The sequence below is a fragment of the Argentina silus genome (genome assembly GCF_951799395.1).
Source record: "Argentina silus genome assembly, chromosome: 6".
Taxonomy (NCBI): Eukaryota; Metazoa; Chordata; class Actinopteri; order Argentiniformes; family Argentinidae; genus Argentina; species Argentina silus.
In genome coordinates this window covers 11,172,075-11,187,932 of record NC_139660.1, presented here as the reverse complement: position 1 = coordinate 11,187,932, position 15,858 = coordinate 11,172,075, and the positions used below count along the sequence as shown (strand labels likewise).

General features: G+C 45.8%; 1 protein-coding gene across 1 annotated transcript; it reads right to left on the bottom strand.

The window, feature by feature from the left end:
• Positions 1-4,549: 4,549 nt before the first annotated feature.
• Positions 4,550-14,765, bottom strand: rhpn1 (rhophilin, Rho GTPase binding protein 1). Its single transcript, XM_083671242.1, has 16 exons — positions 14,747-14,765; positions 14,539-14,619; positions 12,780-12,895; positions 9,916-10,044; positions 9,363-9,438; positions 9,129-9,206; positions 8,673-8,797; positions 8,337-8,503; positions 7,991-8,178; positions 7,709-7,865; positions 7,482-7,610; positions 7,185-7,379; positions 7,014-7,090; positions 6,702-6,848; positions 6,340-6,492; positions 4,550-6,256 (listed from the first exon to the last, which is right to left on the bottom strand). Exons 2-16 carry the CDS (start codon positions 14,611-14,613, stop codon positions 6,053-6,055), a joined length of 2,016 nt encoding a protein of 671 aa, XP_083527368.1. The 5' UTR covers positions 14,614-14,619; positions 14,747-14,765; the 3' UTR covers positions 4,550-6,052.
• Positions 14,766-15,858: the final 1,093 nt, after the last annotated feature.

Sequence of the window (15,858 nt, the reverse complement as noted above, 5' to 3'; positions counted from 1 at the left end):
TTGTATTCCTTTATTTTTTTAAATTAACATATTCAAATATAGTTTGAACTTACAGCAAATACATCTGCAAGACTGAAGCGCCACCAAAATGTGTGCAATTTCTTGCCAAATTAAATCATATTTTTCTTTCCATAATTTTCCATGTTGATGAAGATGTATTTATTTTTTGATCCTATGATCTCATACCAGAATATCAGAATAGCAGGCATTTTCATGGAGTGATAATTGATTTGTGACACTAAGATAAATGACCACACATTTGAAAATGTAAAGTTTCATGAATAATGACACAAAAAAAAGATAGCGATAACTGAAACTATCACGTATTATTAGCCTATTATTATTATTATTATTATTATTATTATTATTATTATTATTATTATTATTATTATTATTATTACCTATTACCTATATATTATGACCTATATTTGCATTATCGTTTTATTACCACTATTTGCATGATTTATGCCACTTACTGTGCATTGAATTAATAATATAATGATTGCATTGTTAATGCAATTTTACATATTTAGTTGTTTATAATAATTCACATTTTATCATTGAATGTATTTCATTAGTAGGCCTATAGATTTAAAAAATGAAAGACCTATATTATTTCTTTCATTCTCATCTCAGTCAAACAACAAGCAAAAGTGTGTGCTTATATTATGCATTATGTACTCATACTTGTGTTATAGTAAGTGTACATTTAATTCCATGGAAATTACTACGGGATTAAACCACATTTCTATTCATTACATTTACACATTTCTTTACATTATCCAGTCTTTATTTTGTTAGATTGATTGTAGAACATGTTTGCATTAACCATTTTCCCCCATAGAACATGTTATATTTACCATTGCTGTCATTTACAGCCTCATGTAAGGAGTTAGCTGCAGAATGGACAACATGAGGCTGTTCTACAGTCTCTGAAAGGGCTGTCAAAAAACTAAAGGCTAAACAAAAAACATGATACTACGGTATCTCTTTCGTTGAGATGTACTCTCATTTGTAATTAGTGCATTTTTCTCACGCATGTGATAAACATTTCAAAAGAAACAGCTAGAAACAGAGCTACAGGACCCCAGCTATCACAGCCAATGTAATCCAACACAACACAAGATCTACATAGGTCCTTGAAAACATGGGTCTCCTCAGAGAAAACTACAACTCAACGGACAACATTGCTGAACAGTTACAATACCGCCACATTACAGGTGGTGGATGTTAGGTATGGACCAAAGGCTCTCTCAGGTTTTCTCAAAGTCATTGAGATGAGGTTTCCAGCAAAACTGCATTTGGCTTGTGTGCACAGTTCACTTGGTGTTGAAGTCTGTGTCTTCCGTAAGCCTGTGTGTGTGTGTGTGTGTGTGTGTGTGTGTGTGTGTGTGTGTGTGTGTGTGTGTGTGTGTGTGTGTGTGTGTGTGTGTGTGTGTGTGTGTGTGTGTGTCTGTGTGTCTGTGTCTGTGTGTGTGTCTGGGCTGCTGCTCATACCCGCTATGTGTCATCATCAGTGTGAATGTGGGTTTGTGTTGTGTCTGTTCTTGTGTGCGTAGTGCTACCATGTCAATAAGTGTGTCTGTAGACTGTATCAGCCCATGTGTGTGTTTGACAGTATCGGTGTGTCCAGTGTGCAGCAGTGTGACGTCCACCACAGGATGCCCTAATAACTCCCACAATGAATAAATAACGGGGAGGCCAATACCAACCCACACACATACGAACGAACACACACACACACACACACACACACACACGTTTGAGCTGCTCGCTATCACAGAGGAAGAGAGCGAGTGTCTTGATTCCTAGACAGACACACTCATGCACTTTTAATGTGATCCCTCTCTAAAACCATGGGATTCCTCCACCCCCCTTCTCTGCTAACGCCTGCTGCTCTGGCCGCTCACTGTGTGTGTGTTTGGGGGGGGGGGGGCATGGAATGGCCATCGCCTGGCCCTTGGGTGCATTTTAGCTTGCCTGAGGGAAGGTAGGTGAGTGGTCCCAAGACCCCAAACCCCAAGGCTAGACATCATATATACATCCCACCGCAGCTTTGTCACAATATTAATTCACACATTTATTTTTTTTACTGATTTACTATATTTTAAAGTCTATGATGATCTCACTCAAAATGCACAATTGTCAGTATTTCTTTCTACTACTTATGAAGTATTCAAGTGGATTGTTATAGCTGTGTACAATTTGTTTATACTGTACAGAGTAGTGCAATGCAGAGATACTGAAACAATCAAAATGTGAAAAGAGTGTTGTTGGGAATACTCACTCTGAAAGCTCTGTACCACATGTCTATGCGTGCAGGAGTGTGCGTTTGTTTGTTTGTTGGTTTGTTTATTTATTTATTTATTCTTGGTGGACAGGATTACCTCTAAATTATGGAGCAGTCCCCTTTCTCTCCTTAAGTAAAAAATAACATCTGTCCGGCAAATGGAAAGCTTAGTGTTCCTCTATAATTAATGGTAAAAGCCTCCAGAGCCGCACATGAAATATACATCCGCCAGGACCTTGATAACAAAGAGAGCGAGAGAATGTGGACCAGAGAGACCAGGGAGGGGGAGAGCGGGTCAGGGAGGGAGAGAAGGAAAGAAAGAGAGGAGAGAGAGAGAAGCAGAAAGCGGGTGAAAGTACAGACGTCTCTGTGTGTCTCGGTATGGACTGGAGACTGAGGAATGAGGCAGGGGAGGCTGGTGGGGAAACAGAAATCAGAAGATGAGCTCATTGTAATGCATGGAATGGAATATTTGAATGAGCCTGTCAGCTGATTTCCACCAGCCTCCCCTGGACTGATGATAGGATTAGATGTATGGACAGAAACTCACTTAGACTTCAAATTGTTACACAGAGAACCTGTATTTCATGTGATGTTCCAAACCCTCACACACCTCTTATCCTCAACCATGATCCACTCTCATTCCTTCTCCAACCGTTCTCCTCACCCTAAACCTATCACACATCCTCCACAACCTGTCCCCCTCCCTCCCTCCAACCCCACTCCTGATCACCCTGTTCTCCCACTTCGTGCGGGACGTAGAGGGTTGAGGGGCCCTACGTTTTGGGGCTGGCCATCTCTGTGCCTGTTGACGTGTCGTAGGCAGGCTGATTTGACAAGGGGGACACCAGGGAGAGGGTGCAGAAGGGGTGACAGTTGACCTCCACTATGAGACCAAGCGGAAGCCCGGTGGTTCTGGATCGATGTATAATTTATATAGTGAAAAGCTGCAGACCCCTAGACCTCCAGACCCCTCCGGATACCACCGCAGCCTCTGATTGGCAGTCAGGGTTGCTCTGGGAGATAGGGTGGCAGCCCTTCGCTGAGGGTAGCGTAATGTAAGCCTCACCTGCCCCCCCCCACCCACCCACCCACCCACCCACCCACCCATACACACACACACACACACACACACACACACACACACACACACACACACACACACAGCTCACCTGTCCCATTAGTGATGGGCAAAGGAGCAAAAGAAAACAAATCTGCTGCTCAGAGGATACTGCATTTAATCACACACGTACTGGACAACACCACCAATGCTGTATGAAGGCAACTGTTTAGTTCTATAATTATGAGTGTATTCCACTTTGGCCCATCATCATCTGGTGCTGAGGCCTGGTGCCCAGGCCTGGCTTGGATCAATAGCTCCCAGCTGCTTTGTTCATTGATTACTGATTGAAAAATGATTGGCACTGGAGAGTAAACACAGGAGCACTCAACGAAGAGGACAGAGGGGAATACACATCCTATTAGATTTACAACCGGCAGAGAGTGTGTGTGTGTGTGTGTGTGTGTGTGTGTGTGTGTGTGTGTGTGTGTGTGTGTGTGTGTGTGTGTGTGTGTGTGTGTGTGTGTGTGTGTGTGTGTGTGTGTGTGTGTGTGTGTGTACACGTGGGGGGTTGCAAAGAGCTTGCAATAGGGCAGAAGTGACTCGGTGGAGTAAGAGGGGCTTGCCCTTTTATCTATCTACTCATTTATTTATTTAGCTATCTGGAGCAGTGTGGGCAGAGACAGTCCCAATAATCAATTAGTATTCGAATATCTTTTAAAGGACTATGTGTGTGTGGTCATACATTTAGAGAAACACTGTCAGGTGAAGTAAGTTATACAAATCTGCATTCCCTCTCATTGTTCCTTTGTCTATCTCTCAATCTATTAATCCATTTGTGTCTACATTTTTGGTCTGCCTTTTTTTCCCTTATTTTGGTCTACATTTCTATTGATCACATTATGTACACTGACACTTCATACTCACCCCCCACTCCTTGGCTTTGCTTTGGTTCATTGTATCTTATATGCTTTTAGTCTAACCTAGAGGAATATTAGCCAAATAGGCTGAGAAACAATAACATGTCTATGTGGAGCTGAACTCCTTTCTATGAAATCATCAGCAGGGTTATAGTGCCCCCTGTTGGTAACCAGAGAACAGTGCAAAGCCTATAGTACATTACTCTAACTGTGCCTCGGTGGACACTAAAAGCAGTGAGACAGACAACATATTGAATTCATTTTACTCATCACTTTTATTCATACAAATGAGGCAATTCTGTGCAAATACTCTAGAAATGACGCACAAACACATACTACATACAATCCCGTCAATAGAGACGGTGTGATCATCAGAGCAGACAAATAGATCAGACATACCAACAAGCACAAGCACACACCTAAAGACCAAGGAACACCATGGCACACTGATTTCACAATCAGAAATACACATCTCATGACATCTCACTTTGAGATGGAAATAACATAAAAATAAAACATTTCTAAATAGTAGTTGTAACCAAATCTTACGTTTACAGAATTTGGCCTTAACTTTGCGCCATCCTTTGTCAAGGTCTACTGTTACCTTGGGCTAGTTGATCTGAGCAAGCTAAAAGCAGGGCTCCCTTGTAAAAGAGACCTTGGTCTCAATGGGACTCCCTGCTAAAATAAAGGTTAAATAAAAATAAAAATAAAATAAACAGACTAACATTTCAACAACGTAGACTAACTATATTTCATTCTGTACATACTCATTTCAGTGTCAGGACACAACATATGTGTTAAGACTTACTGACCTACTCAACTAAGTCATGGAAGTTAAGCTCTTTTAGATAATATATTTTTTCTCTCCAAAAAAAAAGTCACAGTGCATACAAAATGTCATAAAAAACATACAAAACATAAGCAGGAATGTACATATTATTAATTATTTTACCACTGAAGTGCCTTGTGGGTAATCGTTTTTTACCCATTGATCAAGACGACAACAAAACAAAGTTTACACCAAAGTCAACACTGACATGAGGACGGAATTCAGTGTCATAATACAGCTCCAAATCCTGTGTGCCCCAAAGCAGAGGCTAAATGCTAATGTCAGGAGACCCAGTTAGATCCTGCTACAGTTACCTAAACCCAACACAACAGAACCAGGGCTTTGACCAGGGTCGGTTTATCCTAAACCAGTTGGAAGAAAGCAGTTGGTCTTAAGTGGTAGATTGAGAGACTGTACCAAGCGGACACAGTGTTCTGGACGTAACTTCAACAAAAAAAAAAAACATGGACGACAACATGTTTAGAGCATTAAGACAAGTGGTATTTTGACCAAAAGTTGAAGACAAGTCTCTGTTTCATCTTCTTGTGATCGGCTGATGCCCTCAGCAGTTCATTGAGCTACATTAATACTGGGCTGTAAGTCTGGTCGACGTGGTTTTGATGATGCTCTTATCCGTTGAATGACCAACACTCAGAGTAGCCTGCATTCCAGAGCCACAGATCCACCGCAGTTCAACCTGCTGTAGACCTTCCTCTTCCTCTTGTACCAAGGCTTCCTCCATGGCATTGCACTTCCAGAATTCCAAGCAATGTTCCTTGCTTTGCTGCAATAACAATGTGGTCCTGTACAACAATAGTGTACTGTATCTAGTTAATCAGTTTTTTCCTGAGTGGTTTCTCTGTCTGACTGTGTGTTGTTGTTGTGTTGTGTGTGTGTGTGTGTGTGTGTGTGTGTGTGTGTGTGTGTGTGTGTGTGTTTTTGTGTGTCTCTCAGTACATGGATTCACTGTCTCGTATGTTTCCAAACGGCAGGCTGAAAGTGCTTCCCATTCTCTTTGATACGCCTCCTCCCCTGTTCTTCTTCTTCCAGTTGAGCAGGGAGGCGGAGCTCTGGCCCTTAGCCCCGCCCAATGTCCGTTGGCAAGCGTTTTCTTTGTCTCCGCTGGGGGAGAGCATAACTGACCTTCTCTCTGCCTAAACACAGAAAACACACACATTACTGACCTGCGCATTCCTCACACACACACTACAGTATACTGTAGACACACACACAGTACCTGTGTATCATGTGAGTGGAGAGTAATGACGCTGAGCTCTACTCCTCTGTCACTGCAGCTCTTGAGTATGTGGACCACCTCTCCATGCTTGGCTCGCTTACAGTCCTGCCCATCCACCGCCACTATGTAGTCTCCCTCCCTTAGCCCTGCCTCCTGCACGCACACACACACACACACACACGCACACACACACACACACACACACGTTAGATAATGCGAACTAGATTGATGTATCTGGAAGTGAAAAGTATGGTAATGTTTAGTGCATGCAGTACATGGCTATAGTGGATACTAAAGGGGGTGGTGTGTGGGGGGGGGTAGGGGGTAGACTGAGTGTTACATTTGGGGGGGCTATATCTCACCGCTGCACAGCCCCCTGAGACCACTCCTGCCACCAGGACAGGGGAGTCTCCTCTGAGGGTGAGCCCCAGGCCTCCCTCCCCCCTCTGTAGACACACCACACGCACCGGACCCCAGCGCGCCCGCGCACAGAACACTGACAGAGGACCCTACAGGAGGGAAGGAGGGAGGGAGGGAGAGAAGGAGGGAGGGAGAGGGAGAGAGGGATATTCATAATTAAGGCCTTAATCATCATCATCATCATCTTCACAATCACCTTCATTAATAATTGTTGTCATCGCATCAACATCATCATCATCACCCTAGCCTCTCACCAGTCTGTGGAAGATGTCCGTCACTGGGACAGTGGTGAAGTTGGGCGGGATCATTTCTGGCTTCTGCTGGGTTTGAGCTGGAGGAAGAAGATCATCTAATAATCACTTCCTGCTCAATTCCTCCTCAGAGCACGTACAGACAAAATTATTCTCAACGCGCAAAACACTCACAGTATATCTCAGGGGCCTCGGCAGTCTCATCAAAGTCGTCCTCATGGTCTAGTTCAGAGTACTTGTCCAGAGAGCGTTTGTGCATGAAGGAGAGAACCTCCTGCAGTATGTCCATCTTCCTCAGGATCTTACACAGACTGTGCACCCGCATGGCCTCCTCATGCCTGATCACTGCACGCCGCAGGTGGGCTTTACCTACACACACACACACACACACACAAACAAAGAGCTTTAGCAGGATCTTACACAAACTGTGTGTGTGTGCGTGCGTGTGTGTGTGTGTGTGTGTGTGTTCACCCAGTTTGCGTCTCTCCTCTGGGACTCTGAGCACTTGGCTGAGCGGAGGTCCCGCTGGATCACTGACATGGAACTGGAGAAAAGCCTTTTCTGCTTCATCATCACCCTCCTCTTCCTCCTCAACAGATTCTATGCAACAACACACACATTTACACTTAGACTTATGGACATACACACACACAGGCACCTGGACGGACACACACAGACACGTCGGTGGTGGTACTCACGGGTGTGGTCACACAATGCAACAGCAGCGTAGTAGTGGGAGAGGGCGCGGAAGTGTTCTGCTTTCACCTGCACCATGGAGGCCCAGGAGAACGGCACATAGTCCTTCACCATGGGCTGGGACATGGTCTGGAGCACCAGCGAGTACACGTCTGATACCTACAGCGCACACACACACACACACACACACACACACACACACACACACACACACACAATTCACATATTGTCCGTCTGATAAACACAGCTTAGTCACACACGACATGCGCGTAGCGCCCCCTCACCCGCGCCGCCTCCTGTGCCACGCAGAGTTGGGAGGCGAAGTGCGTTTCCTGTATGGTGAGCGTGACGCGCTCAAACACACACTCCTGCACCTGCGCGATCATCAGTCGGACCAGCATGCACAGCGACGGGCCGCTCATGTCAAGGCTCGGTGCGTTGGAAAAGTTGTCCTTCAGGTAGTTAAACGCACCTGGACACAGACACACACACAGACTGTCATTTCACACACACACACACACACACACACACACACACACACACACACACACACACACACACACACACACACACACGTAGGGACAAGTAACGCACAGGGAAAAGAAGACACAAGTGTGTAAGTGGAAGTACCTGCGGCTCTCTGGAAGGCATCTATGGCTCTGTCTATGCCCGTGGGGGCAGAGCGGTCCTGGCGCGCTCCGATCTGTGTGTAGAGCGCGGCCACGTTAAACAACACACTGCCCTTCTCAAATGCCAACGCACGCTGGCACGAGGGCACGCCCGTCAGAGAGTCATACCTGTAGAATAAGAGAGAGATGGATCAGACACACACACAAATATATATATATATATATATATAGACACACACACACACACACACACACACACACACACACACACACACACACACACACACACACAATACAGGTTAAGATTGACTGAGGACATGAAACAACTGTGTCTGACCAGTGGAAGTGCACTCCCAGGGTTCTGTGTGGGGGGAAGAAGCGCTGGTCCAAGTAGTAGAGCTGGTTGTTGTACTCCATCAGCAGCTCCAGGCCTGCCTCGTTACGACTGGGAGTACGCATGGCCTGGCACCACAACAACACACACATCACGCCATCAACACAGTGACACACTGTGCACATACAGTAAACAATAGGCCACAGGCCAAGGCATGTTACTGTAAGTATATAATGTCTGTCAAATCCCACCACTAGGTGGCAGCGTGAGAAACCGAGAGCAGTTGGACAGAGCTGCAAGCTTAGACCAACTCCTGTTGTGTGTTTAGGTACTTGACGGAGTGGATGTCTAACCTCTGTATGTGTGCGTGAGAGAGAGAGAGAGAGAGAGAGAGAGAGAGAGAGAGAGAGAGAGAGAGAGAGAGAGGGGGAGAGAGAGAGAGAGAGAGAGAGAGCTCACCTGTCTCAGCTCCATAAACTCTTTGATCTCCTTCTCATAGAGAGAGCTGTCCTCACCGTAGTGCTCACAGATAAAGTCCTAAGGAAGAGAGGAGGGTCAGACACCCGCCACTGTCAACAGAGAGAGAGAGAGAGAGAGAGAGAGAGAGAGAGAGAGAGAGAGAGAGAGAGAAAGAGAAAGAGAAAGAGAAAGAGAGAGAGAGAGAGAGAGAGAGAGAGAGAGAGGTCCCTTCACCTTTAGGGGTACAGTGAGGTCCACCTCCTTGGTTTCTTTCAGGCCCAATGGGATCATGGGAACATTGATAGCCTCACTGAAGGAAAGAGAGACCAACACACGTGTTAGTGCGTTCTATACTATAAGACATACCTCCACAAACAAATCTGCTCTTCCGCCCGCCTGCCCGCCTCCTCCACCCCTCCTCCATTCCATTCCTATTATGACAGCAGGCACATGAGCTAGCCCCTCATCCCTCTACTACCCAGCATTAAGAGTATTAACCCCATCACCCCCTCCCAGGACACCTCCATGGGGTCATTAACTACACTCTAATCAGGGGATTTGCCCCCCCTTATGACCCTTGGCTCCTAACTGCGTCTGGCTATAACACACATACAGTACACACACACTGGTGGAGGCTGCAAACACACACACAGCACTGATTGCTTATTTTCTCTAACTACAGCCCCCTTGTTAGGCTAATGAGGGTGGCCTGGAATGCTAAGACCAAACAGTAATGGGGCGAGGGAATGTGTGTGTGTGTGTGTGTGTGTGTGTGTGTATGTGGTACCTCTCTGTCTGATAGACCTCCATGTTGCTGTTGAGTTCCTCCAGCTCTTCCTTCAGTAGCTGTAGGTTAGAGTTGACAAAGCTCAGCTCCAGAGCCACAGTCTCCTTCACCTTGTTGTTAGTGGTGGCCCTGCAAGACACCACTACATTCATCAGACACACGTAGAAACACGCTCTTCTTACGTCATTTCTATTATACTTTTATCCCTTTTGAAAGGGTTAGGGTTAGGGGAGCAGTGCCAGGGGAGTAAAGCTCACGTTGCTGTGGGTGCTCTAATGTAAACATGCACCTTAGGAACGTTCATACACATCTGAGACATCAGGTAGTCGTCACGGTAAGAAAACACTACATCTTCCAGGAATCATGGGTAATCCCACAGTTACGCAATCGTGGACACTTTATGGAGCTCTGAGAACACACACACCCCCCCCCCCCCACACACACACACACTGGATGAGAAAGCCACACCCTTTGCCAGAAGAGGATTAGGCACCAATGCGAGAGTCTTTCAACAACAGACAGACACACACACACACACGCACACGCACACGCACACGCACACGCAGGCACACGCACACTTTAATAGACTTAACCTGTCCCCAAACACTCCTTAGGCCTATACCTAACCCCCCAGGACACCTCCATGAGTCCAACCTCCCCCACAGAGGCACTAATCCAACCTCAGCCACCACCCCCCCACCTTACACACCTCTCTGGCCCAAGGACAATCTGATTATGGTCAGCTTTAAAGGGCTGCCAAATACCCCCTTACACACACTAACTTAACACACGCATTCTACAACAGAGAGCAAGGAAACAAAAGATCACTGTAGCAGTATTTAAAACAATCTTGTCCGGTACTGCTGTGTGTGGATGTGGATGTCTGAGTTATGTCGAACTGTCATGTTACTCATGAAAAAGGTTGTACTACGCCTGTAGCTCATTACAGTCTCAACAATGCAGCCAGAAAATCCCCCCACTGTAATTTTCTGAGAAGAACTGAATGATGTCAGAGTCCTCAGGGTTAGGCTGGTTACTGTCTCCCTCAGTGGAGTTCCCACAGATAACACACTGAGTTGCACATGCCAGCACGTAATATGATGTCTTCATCAGCAAATCAAAAGCTCTAATGAGTTAAACCCCCCCGCCGCCACCCCAATTCTCCCTGCATCTCTCATTAGTCTCCCCTCCCCCTCCCTCCTGCCATGACCCAATTCAACCAATTGTGTGTGTGTGAAGATCCACTTGCTCTGGTGAGGAAAAATACGTCTCCCAGTTAGCCACGGACAAATAAGCGGTGATGAGAGAGCTTCCCGTAGCTCCCCTCCCCTCTGAATGTGTGCATGGGAAAGAGAAAGGTGCAGGAGACAAAGCCTGTTGATTGGGGGCTGGCTGGCCTCTTTGTCTCTGTGCCCTCATCCCAATAGAGGGGGGACGCACGGTTATTTCCCGCACTCCCAGTCATCCCTCTTCGGGAGAGAGAGGGGTTTCACAACCCAGCCTCATGGGACCCTGAGTCAACTGTGTGTCACTGCGATCCATGAAATTTCTACCAATTCAATCAACTAACTGATAGCCTAGATTTTTCTTAAGCAAGCTTTTGTCAAAACCCAACTCTCTCAAAAGAACACAAGAGGGTGGGTTGTCTTTTAATTAGGATGATGTTGTTGTTGGAGTTGATCTCATTAGATTGTGACCCAGCATGGTAGAGCAGCCACTGAAGAGGCAAGAGAGGAGAGAGATTTAATTAAGTACTCCTCCTCCTCTTTTCAGATCAATGTGAGAGACGGAGAGAGAGAGACTATGCCCTGACCTAAGCAACAGCTTTACTGTGCAAGGCAACCACTCATGATATCACTAGCAAGCTACTCTGCCCACACAAAAGTATACAGATTTACTCATACGGATTTACTGTAAGCCATATCATTTACAATACCTTCATACATTCAACTACACAGTTACACCATTTTTATAGCACAGCCTAAAGGTTATACACAGGGTGGATAGTGTGAGTGTGTACGAACTTCATGAACTGTCAAAGTTGAAAAGGGGAGCAGAAAAGGCAGTGAGGATAAAGTTGACGCTAATGCTTTGAGAGAGAGGCCTTTAAAGACGATGACCTACGCTTTGATGTTCTGCCACCAGCTTTTTTTATTTCTCCTTTTTGCACTCAAATTAAACTCTAATTACCCTGAGAGAAAGAACAGCCTGCTTTAAAACTACACAAGTTCTGCCCTGGTGTGTGTGTGTGTGTGTGTGTGTGTGAGTGACTGGTGGCATTCCTTTTGACTTGTGAGTGATACTTCATAGAAATATAAACTAACAAAAACATGCTGATTGGCAAAATACGCACACATGCACACACCATGGAACACAACAGGGTCGTTAAACAGGGCGGTGTATGTTTTGGAAGAGTTGTCCCCACCCCAAACTGTGAGTGCCCCAATGACCACCTCCACAGGGGTGAGGGCAGGACTGTACACTCAGGAGCAGAATGTTACTGTACAACACTGTATTCTGAAGCAAGAAGTTTTAGAATTATAACCAATAAGATGGTTGAGATGCTCAAAATCCACCCTGAAAACTAGCGATGTAGCCACCGCAGGCATGCGCAGAGAGGGAAGTGGGAAGATATTTTAAATTGTCACAAATGTTTTTTTATTAACGTGCGTCGCCATTAATTATTAATTATTCACGAGGGCAGAGGACCTCGTCAAACGGTGCATGTACATAAGCTGAGTGACCCCTCTGGCTCCTCCTATCTCTGTGCTGCCAGTGATACAGTAATGCTGACACTGCAGACAGTGCCAAGCGGTGGTGGTGGTGGTGGTGCCCACTCATTGACCCCACCCATCCCAGCTCACCTGAACAGGTTCTCAGCCCCCGCTCTCATGCGCATCTCCTTGTTGATCTGCTGGTTGATGCGAGCGCGACGGTGCTGCAGCTTACTGCGCTGGGTCTGGGCAAAGGGATCGCAACCCTAGAGAGAAACAGAGAGAGGATGAAGGTGAATTATTGTGGTTGATACATGCATACATTGCTAGAGAACAATGTGGGTCTATTAGTGCTCGTGTCTGGATGCGATGCACTGTGTGTGTAGGTGCATTTGCATCTACAAAGGGAGTCTGTTGCAGAGCAGGAGACTGATGGAGTGTTCAGCGCATTATACAATGCAGGTATACCTGTGTCAGGTAGTGAGGGAGTGCACCTTGTTATGTGTCCTTGATTAAGAGTGGGTAAGTAAGACCGCCCGCCTGCACAACTCCAGCACAGTTAGGATCAGATAGCTTGAGGAACGGGATACCCCTGGCCAGGGTTACCAAGAGACCCAAGCCCAGCATAACATGCTGTTAGATAAAGTCCTTTGACACAGGGGAGACCACAGGACCAGTCTGTCTCTCACTCTCACACACATGCACATTTCCAAAAAAGCCATCAAACACAAGAGAGATAGGCTTACTCTCCATCAATGTCCTCTCTTACATCAGATTGAGGACACAGCATGATCAGTCCTCTCCTCCCTCATACTGTAACTCCATACTCAGGTGTATATACTCCTGTCCTGTACCTTGCTTCGTGGGGTTCAGTTACCATACCACAACATATCAGAGACAACTTGGTGAGAAGCACTGCTAATTACACTGATTGCACTGGCGTGGAGGAGGGGTAGGACAGTCACCACTTGCCATGTCATGGTGCACCAGTCTATGACTCCATCACCACAAGACTGACCATCTTACTGTAGAAGTCTGCTGACTACCGATCATAAAATACCTCATTGCCTAATGCCTACAGGGGCAAACATGTGCATGAACAAGATAACAAGGAATAAGATGACAGAGGCTAGGCTATATTGTAAACAACGTGCTACAGTAGAAGATCCTCCCTCCCTCCCTATTCCCGTTCCCAACTATCCGTCTCACAGCCAACCTCCTCCCTTCTCTTCATCCTACTCTCCCCTCATTTTCTCTCCCACTCCTCTCAGTGAAATGTTTGTTTTGCAGGCGCACGCCAAGTAATCCCCAGAGTGCCAGTGGGGATTAGGGTGCTGGCCGTGCTCCGGTCTCTGCTCAGCCACCGGGGCGCAGTAGGGGGTGGCACTGACTCTCCATACCACCATCTGTAATCTACACCCCGTAACGTAACAGCCGACTACCCCCCTACAAACACCAAAGGTTGACCTGTGTCCTTTCGACTACTGCTGCCAAGGTGAGGTGTATTAAAGGATGCCTGGAGAATTAAGAAAGTAACGGCAAGAAAATGTCTGAATGAACACCACACAACCATAAGTCGACACACATTTGGAATATAGCGAGGACCATCAATTGGATGGGGAACTATTAAAACCTAACGCAATAAAGAGAGGGACCAGCTCAGCTGTTATGCTACACTGCTCATTTGTGAACCTTTCAACAGCCGGCTACAGGACTGCTCAATGCAGTATGTCACTCATTCATTACTGTGAATTAATTGTACAATGACCTGACAGTTGTTGGTTATGTGACACAAGTTACTATATGGGATGTAGTCTTCATGTTTGCCAAGTAAAATTGTAGCTGTTACAATGTAACGGTCGGTGTGTGTGTGGGTGTGTGTGTGTGTGTGTGTGTGTGTCAATGTCACCTTTCGGACACTCCCGCTATGACTCCCCTCCTCCATCAGTGGGGGTAACTCCTCGTCCGAACCAGCGTCAGACATCTCGGGCTCTCTGTAGGGATGTCGGAAGGCGTTATTTAACACATGAATTAACCACGGTGTTTGCTCAACGAAACAAAAAAAAGAGACTGAATACGTTCGCGAAGCCTAGCTTTTGCTAGCTCAGTCTACACACTTGCCTTGTTGTTGCAGGTTCTCCCATCATCACCAGAAGGTTAGCTGACTGGCTAGCTACATTCCGTAGGCAACCTGTTGCACCATCATTTGTATAACTCCAGATGGGCACAGAGTTTCTTCCGACGGATGGTTAGCGAGATGAAACAACATGGGAAAAGACCGATAAAAACACTGACTATAGCTCGCTTCGTTGGTAGTTATCCTCTTGAACCTACAGTAAACTCCCTTCTCGTTCAACACAAAACAGCTTTCGGGCCAGAATTCGCACCAGCAGCGTGGGATTATCCCAGAAGGCGGTGCCCCCAGGTCGATGATAGCCAATGACATTGTACACTGGCAAATTGACATCGAGAACGACTAATCAAAATACGAACTCTTTGTACCTGACAGGAAAAAAACTGTCCAATAGTGAATACACTGGGCGGTATCAAAATGTATTATTTTTTTGACTGTGGAATCACAGTTGCCATACCAACGCCTAGGCGTTTAAATTCTTGGGGGTGTGGGGGGGGGTGTGGGGGTGTGTGTGTGTGTGTGTGTGGGGGGGGGGGGGGGTGGAGGCTCGAGTGAAGGGAGACTTCAGACCTTATACAAAGTTGCGCGTTATAATTGTTTGGTTTTGCTGCATGTGCGTCAATGTATTAAACATGTTTAATGACAAAGACGTATGTTTGTGTTGACAAAATCTTGATTAGTCCACAATCAATTTAATTACAATCTATAATTCTAACAAACTAATGTAATGTTTCGTAGAAATACGAATATAAATTAATCACTTGAACGGTAGGCCTACATCAATAACCATACACGGATTTAGACATTCCTCACCTCAGCCATTGTCACAAATGTACTTGCCATTATAAGGTTGATACATGTTATTAGAGTTTACATCCACAGTAGCCTGCGGTCCAGGTTTTCCAAAGCATAATACTGCTTTTGTTGTCTTTGATTAAACGTTTAATGTTGCCTCAAGCAGCCTAACCTAAACTAATTAGCCTAAATTATATTAACCCTGATCATACTATGAATACATATTGTACCATTTCCCGCATGTTTCAAAGAGGTTCTACCAAGAAAATCAAATAAACATGAAACAGCTTGACAAACAGA

Excerpts from the sequence above, each read along its gene's own strand:
- rhpn1 (XM_083671242.1), bottom strand. The coding sequence starts at position 14,613 with ATGTCTGACGCTGGTTCGGACGAGGAGTTACCCCCACTGATGGAGGAG. Across the intron at positions 9,207-9,362 it reads ACCTCACTGTACCCCTAAAG|GACTTTATCTGTGAGCACTA; the intron begins GTGAAGGGACCT and ends TCTCTTCCTTAG. Across the intron at positions 7,611-7,708 it reads TGCATTGTGTGACCACACCC|AATCTGTTGAGGAGGAAGAG; the intron begins GTGAGTACCACC and ends GTTGTTGCATAG.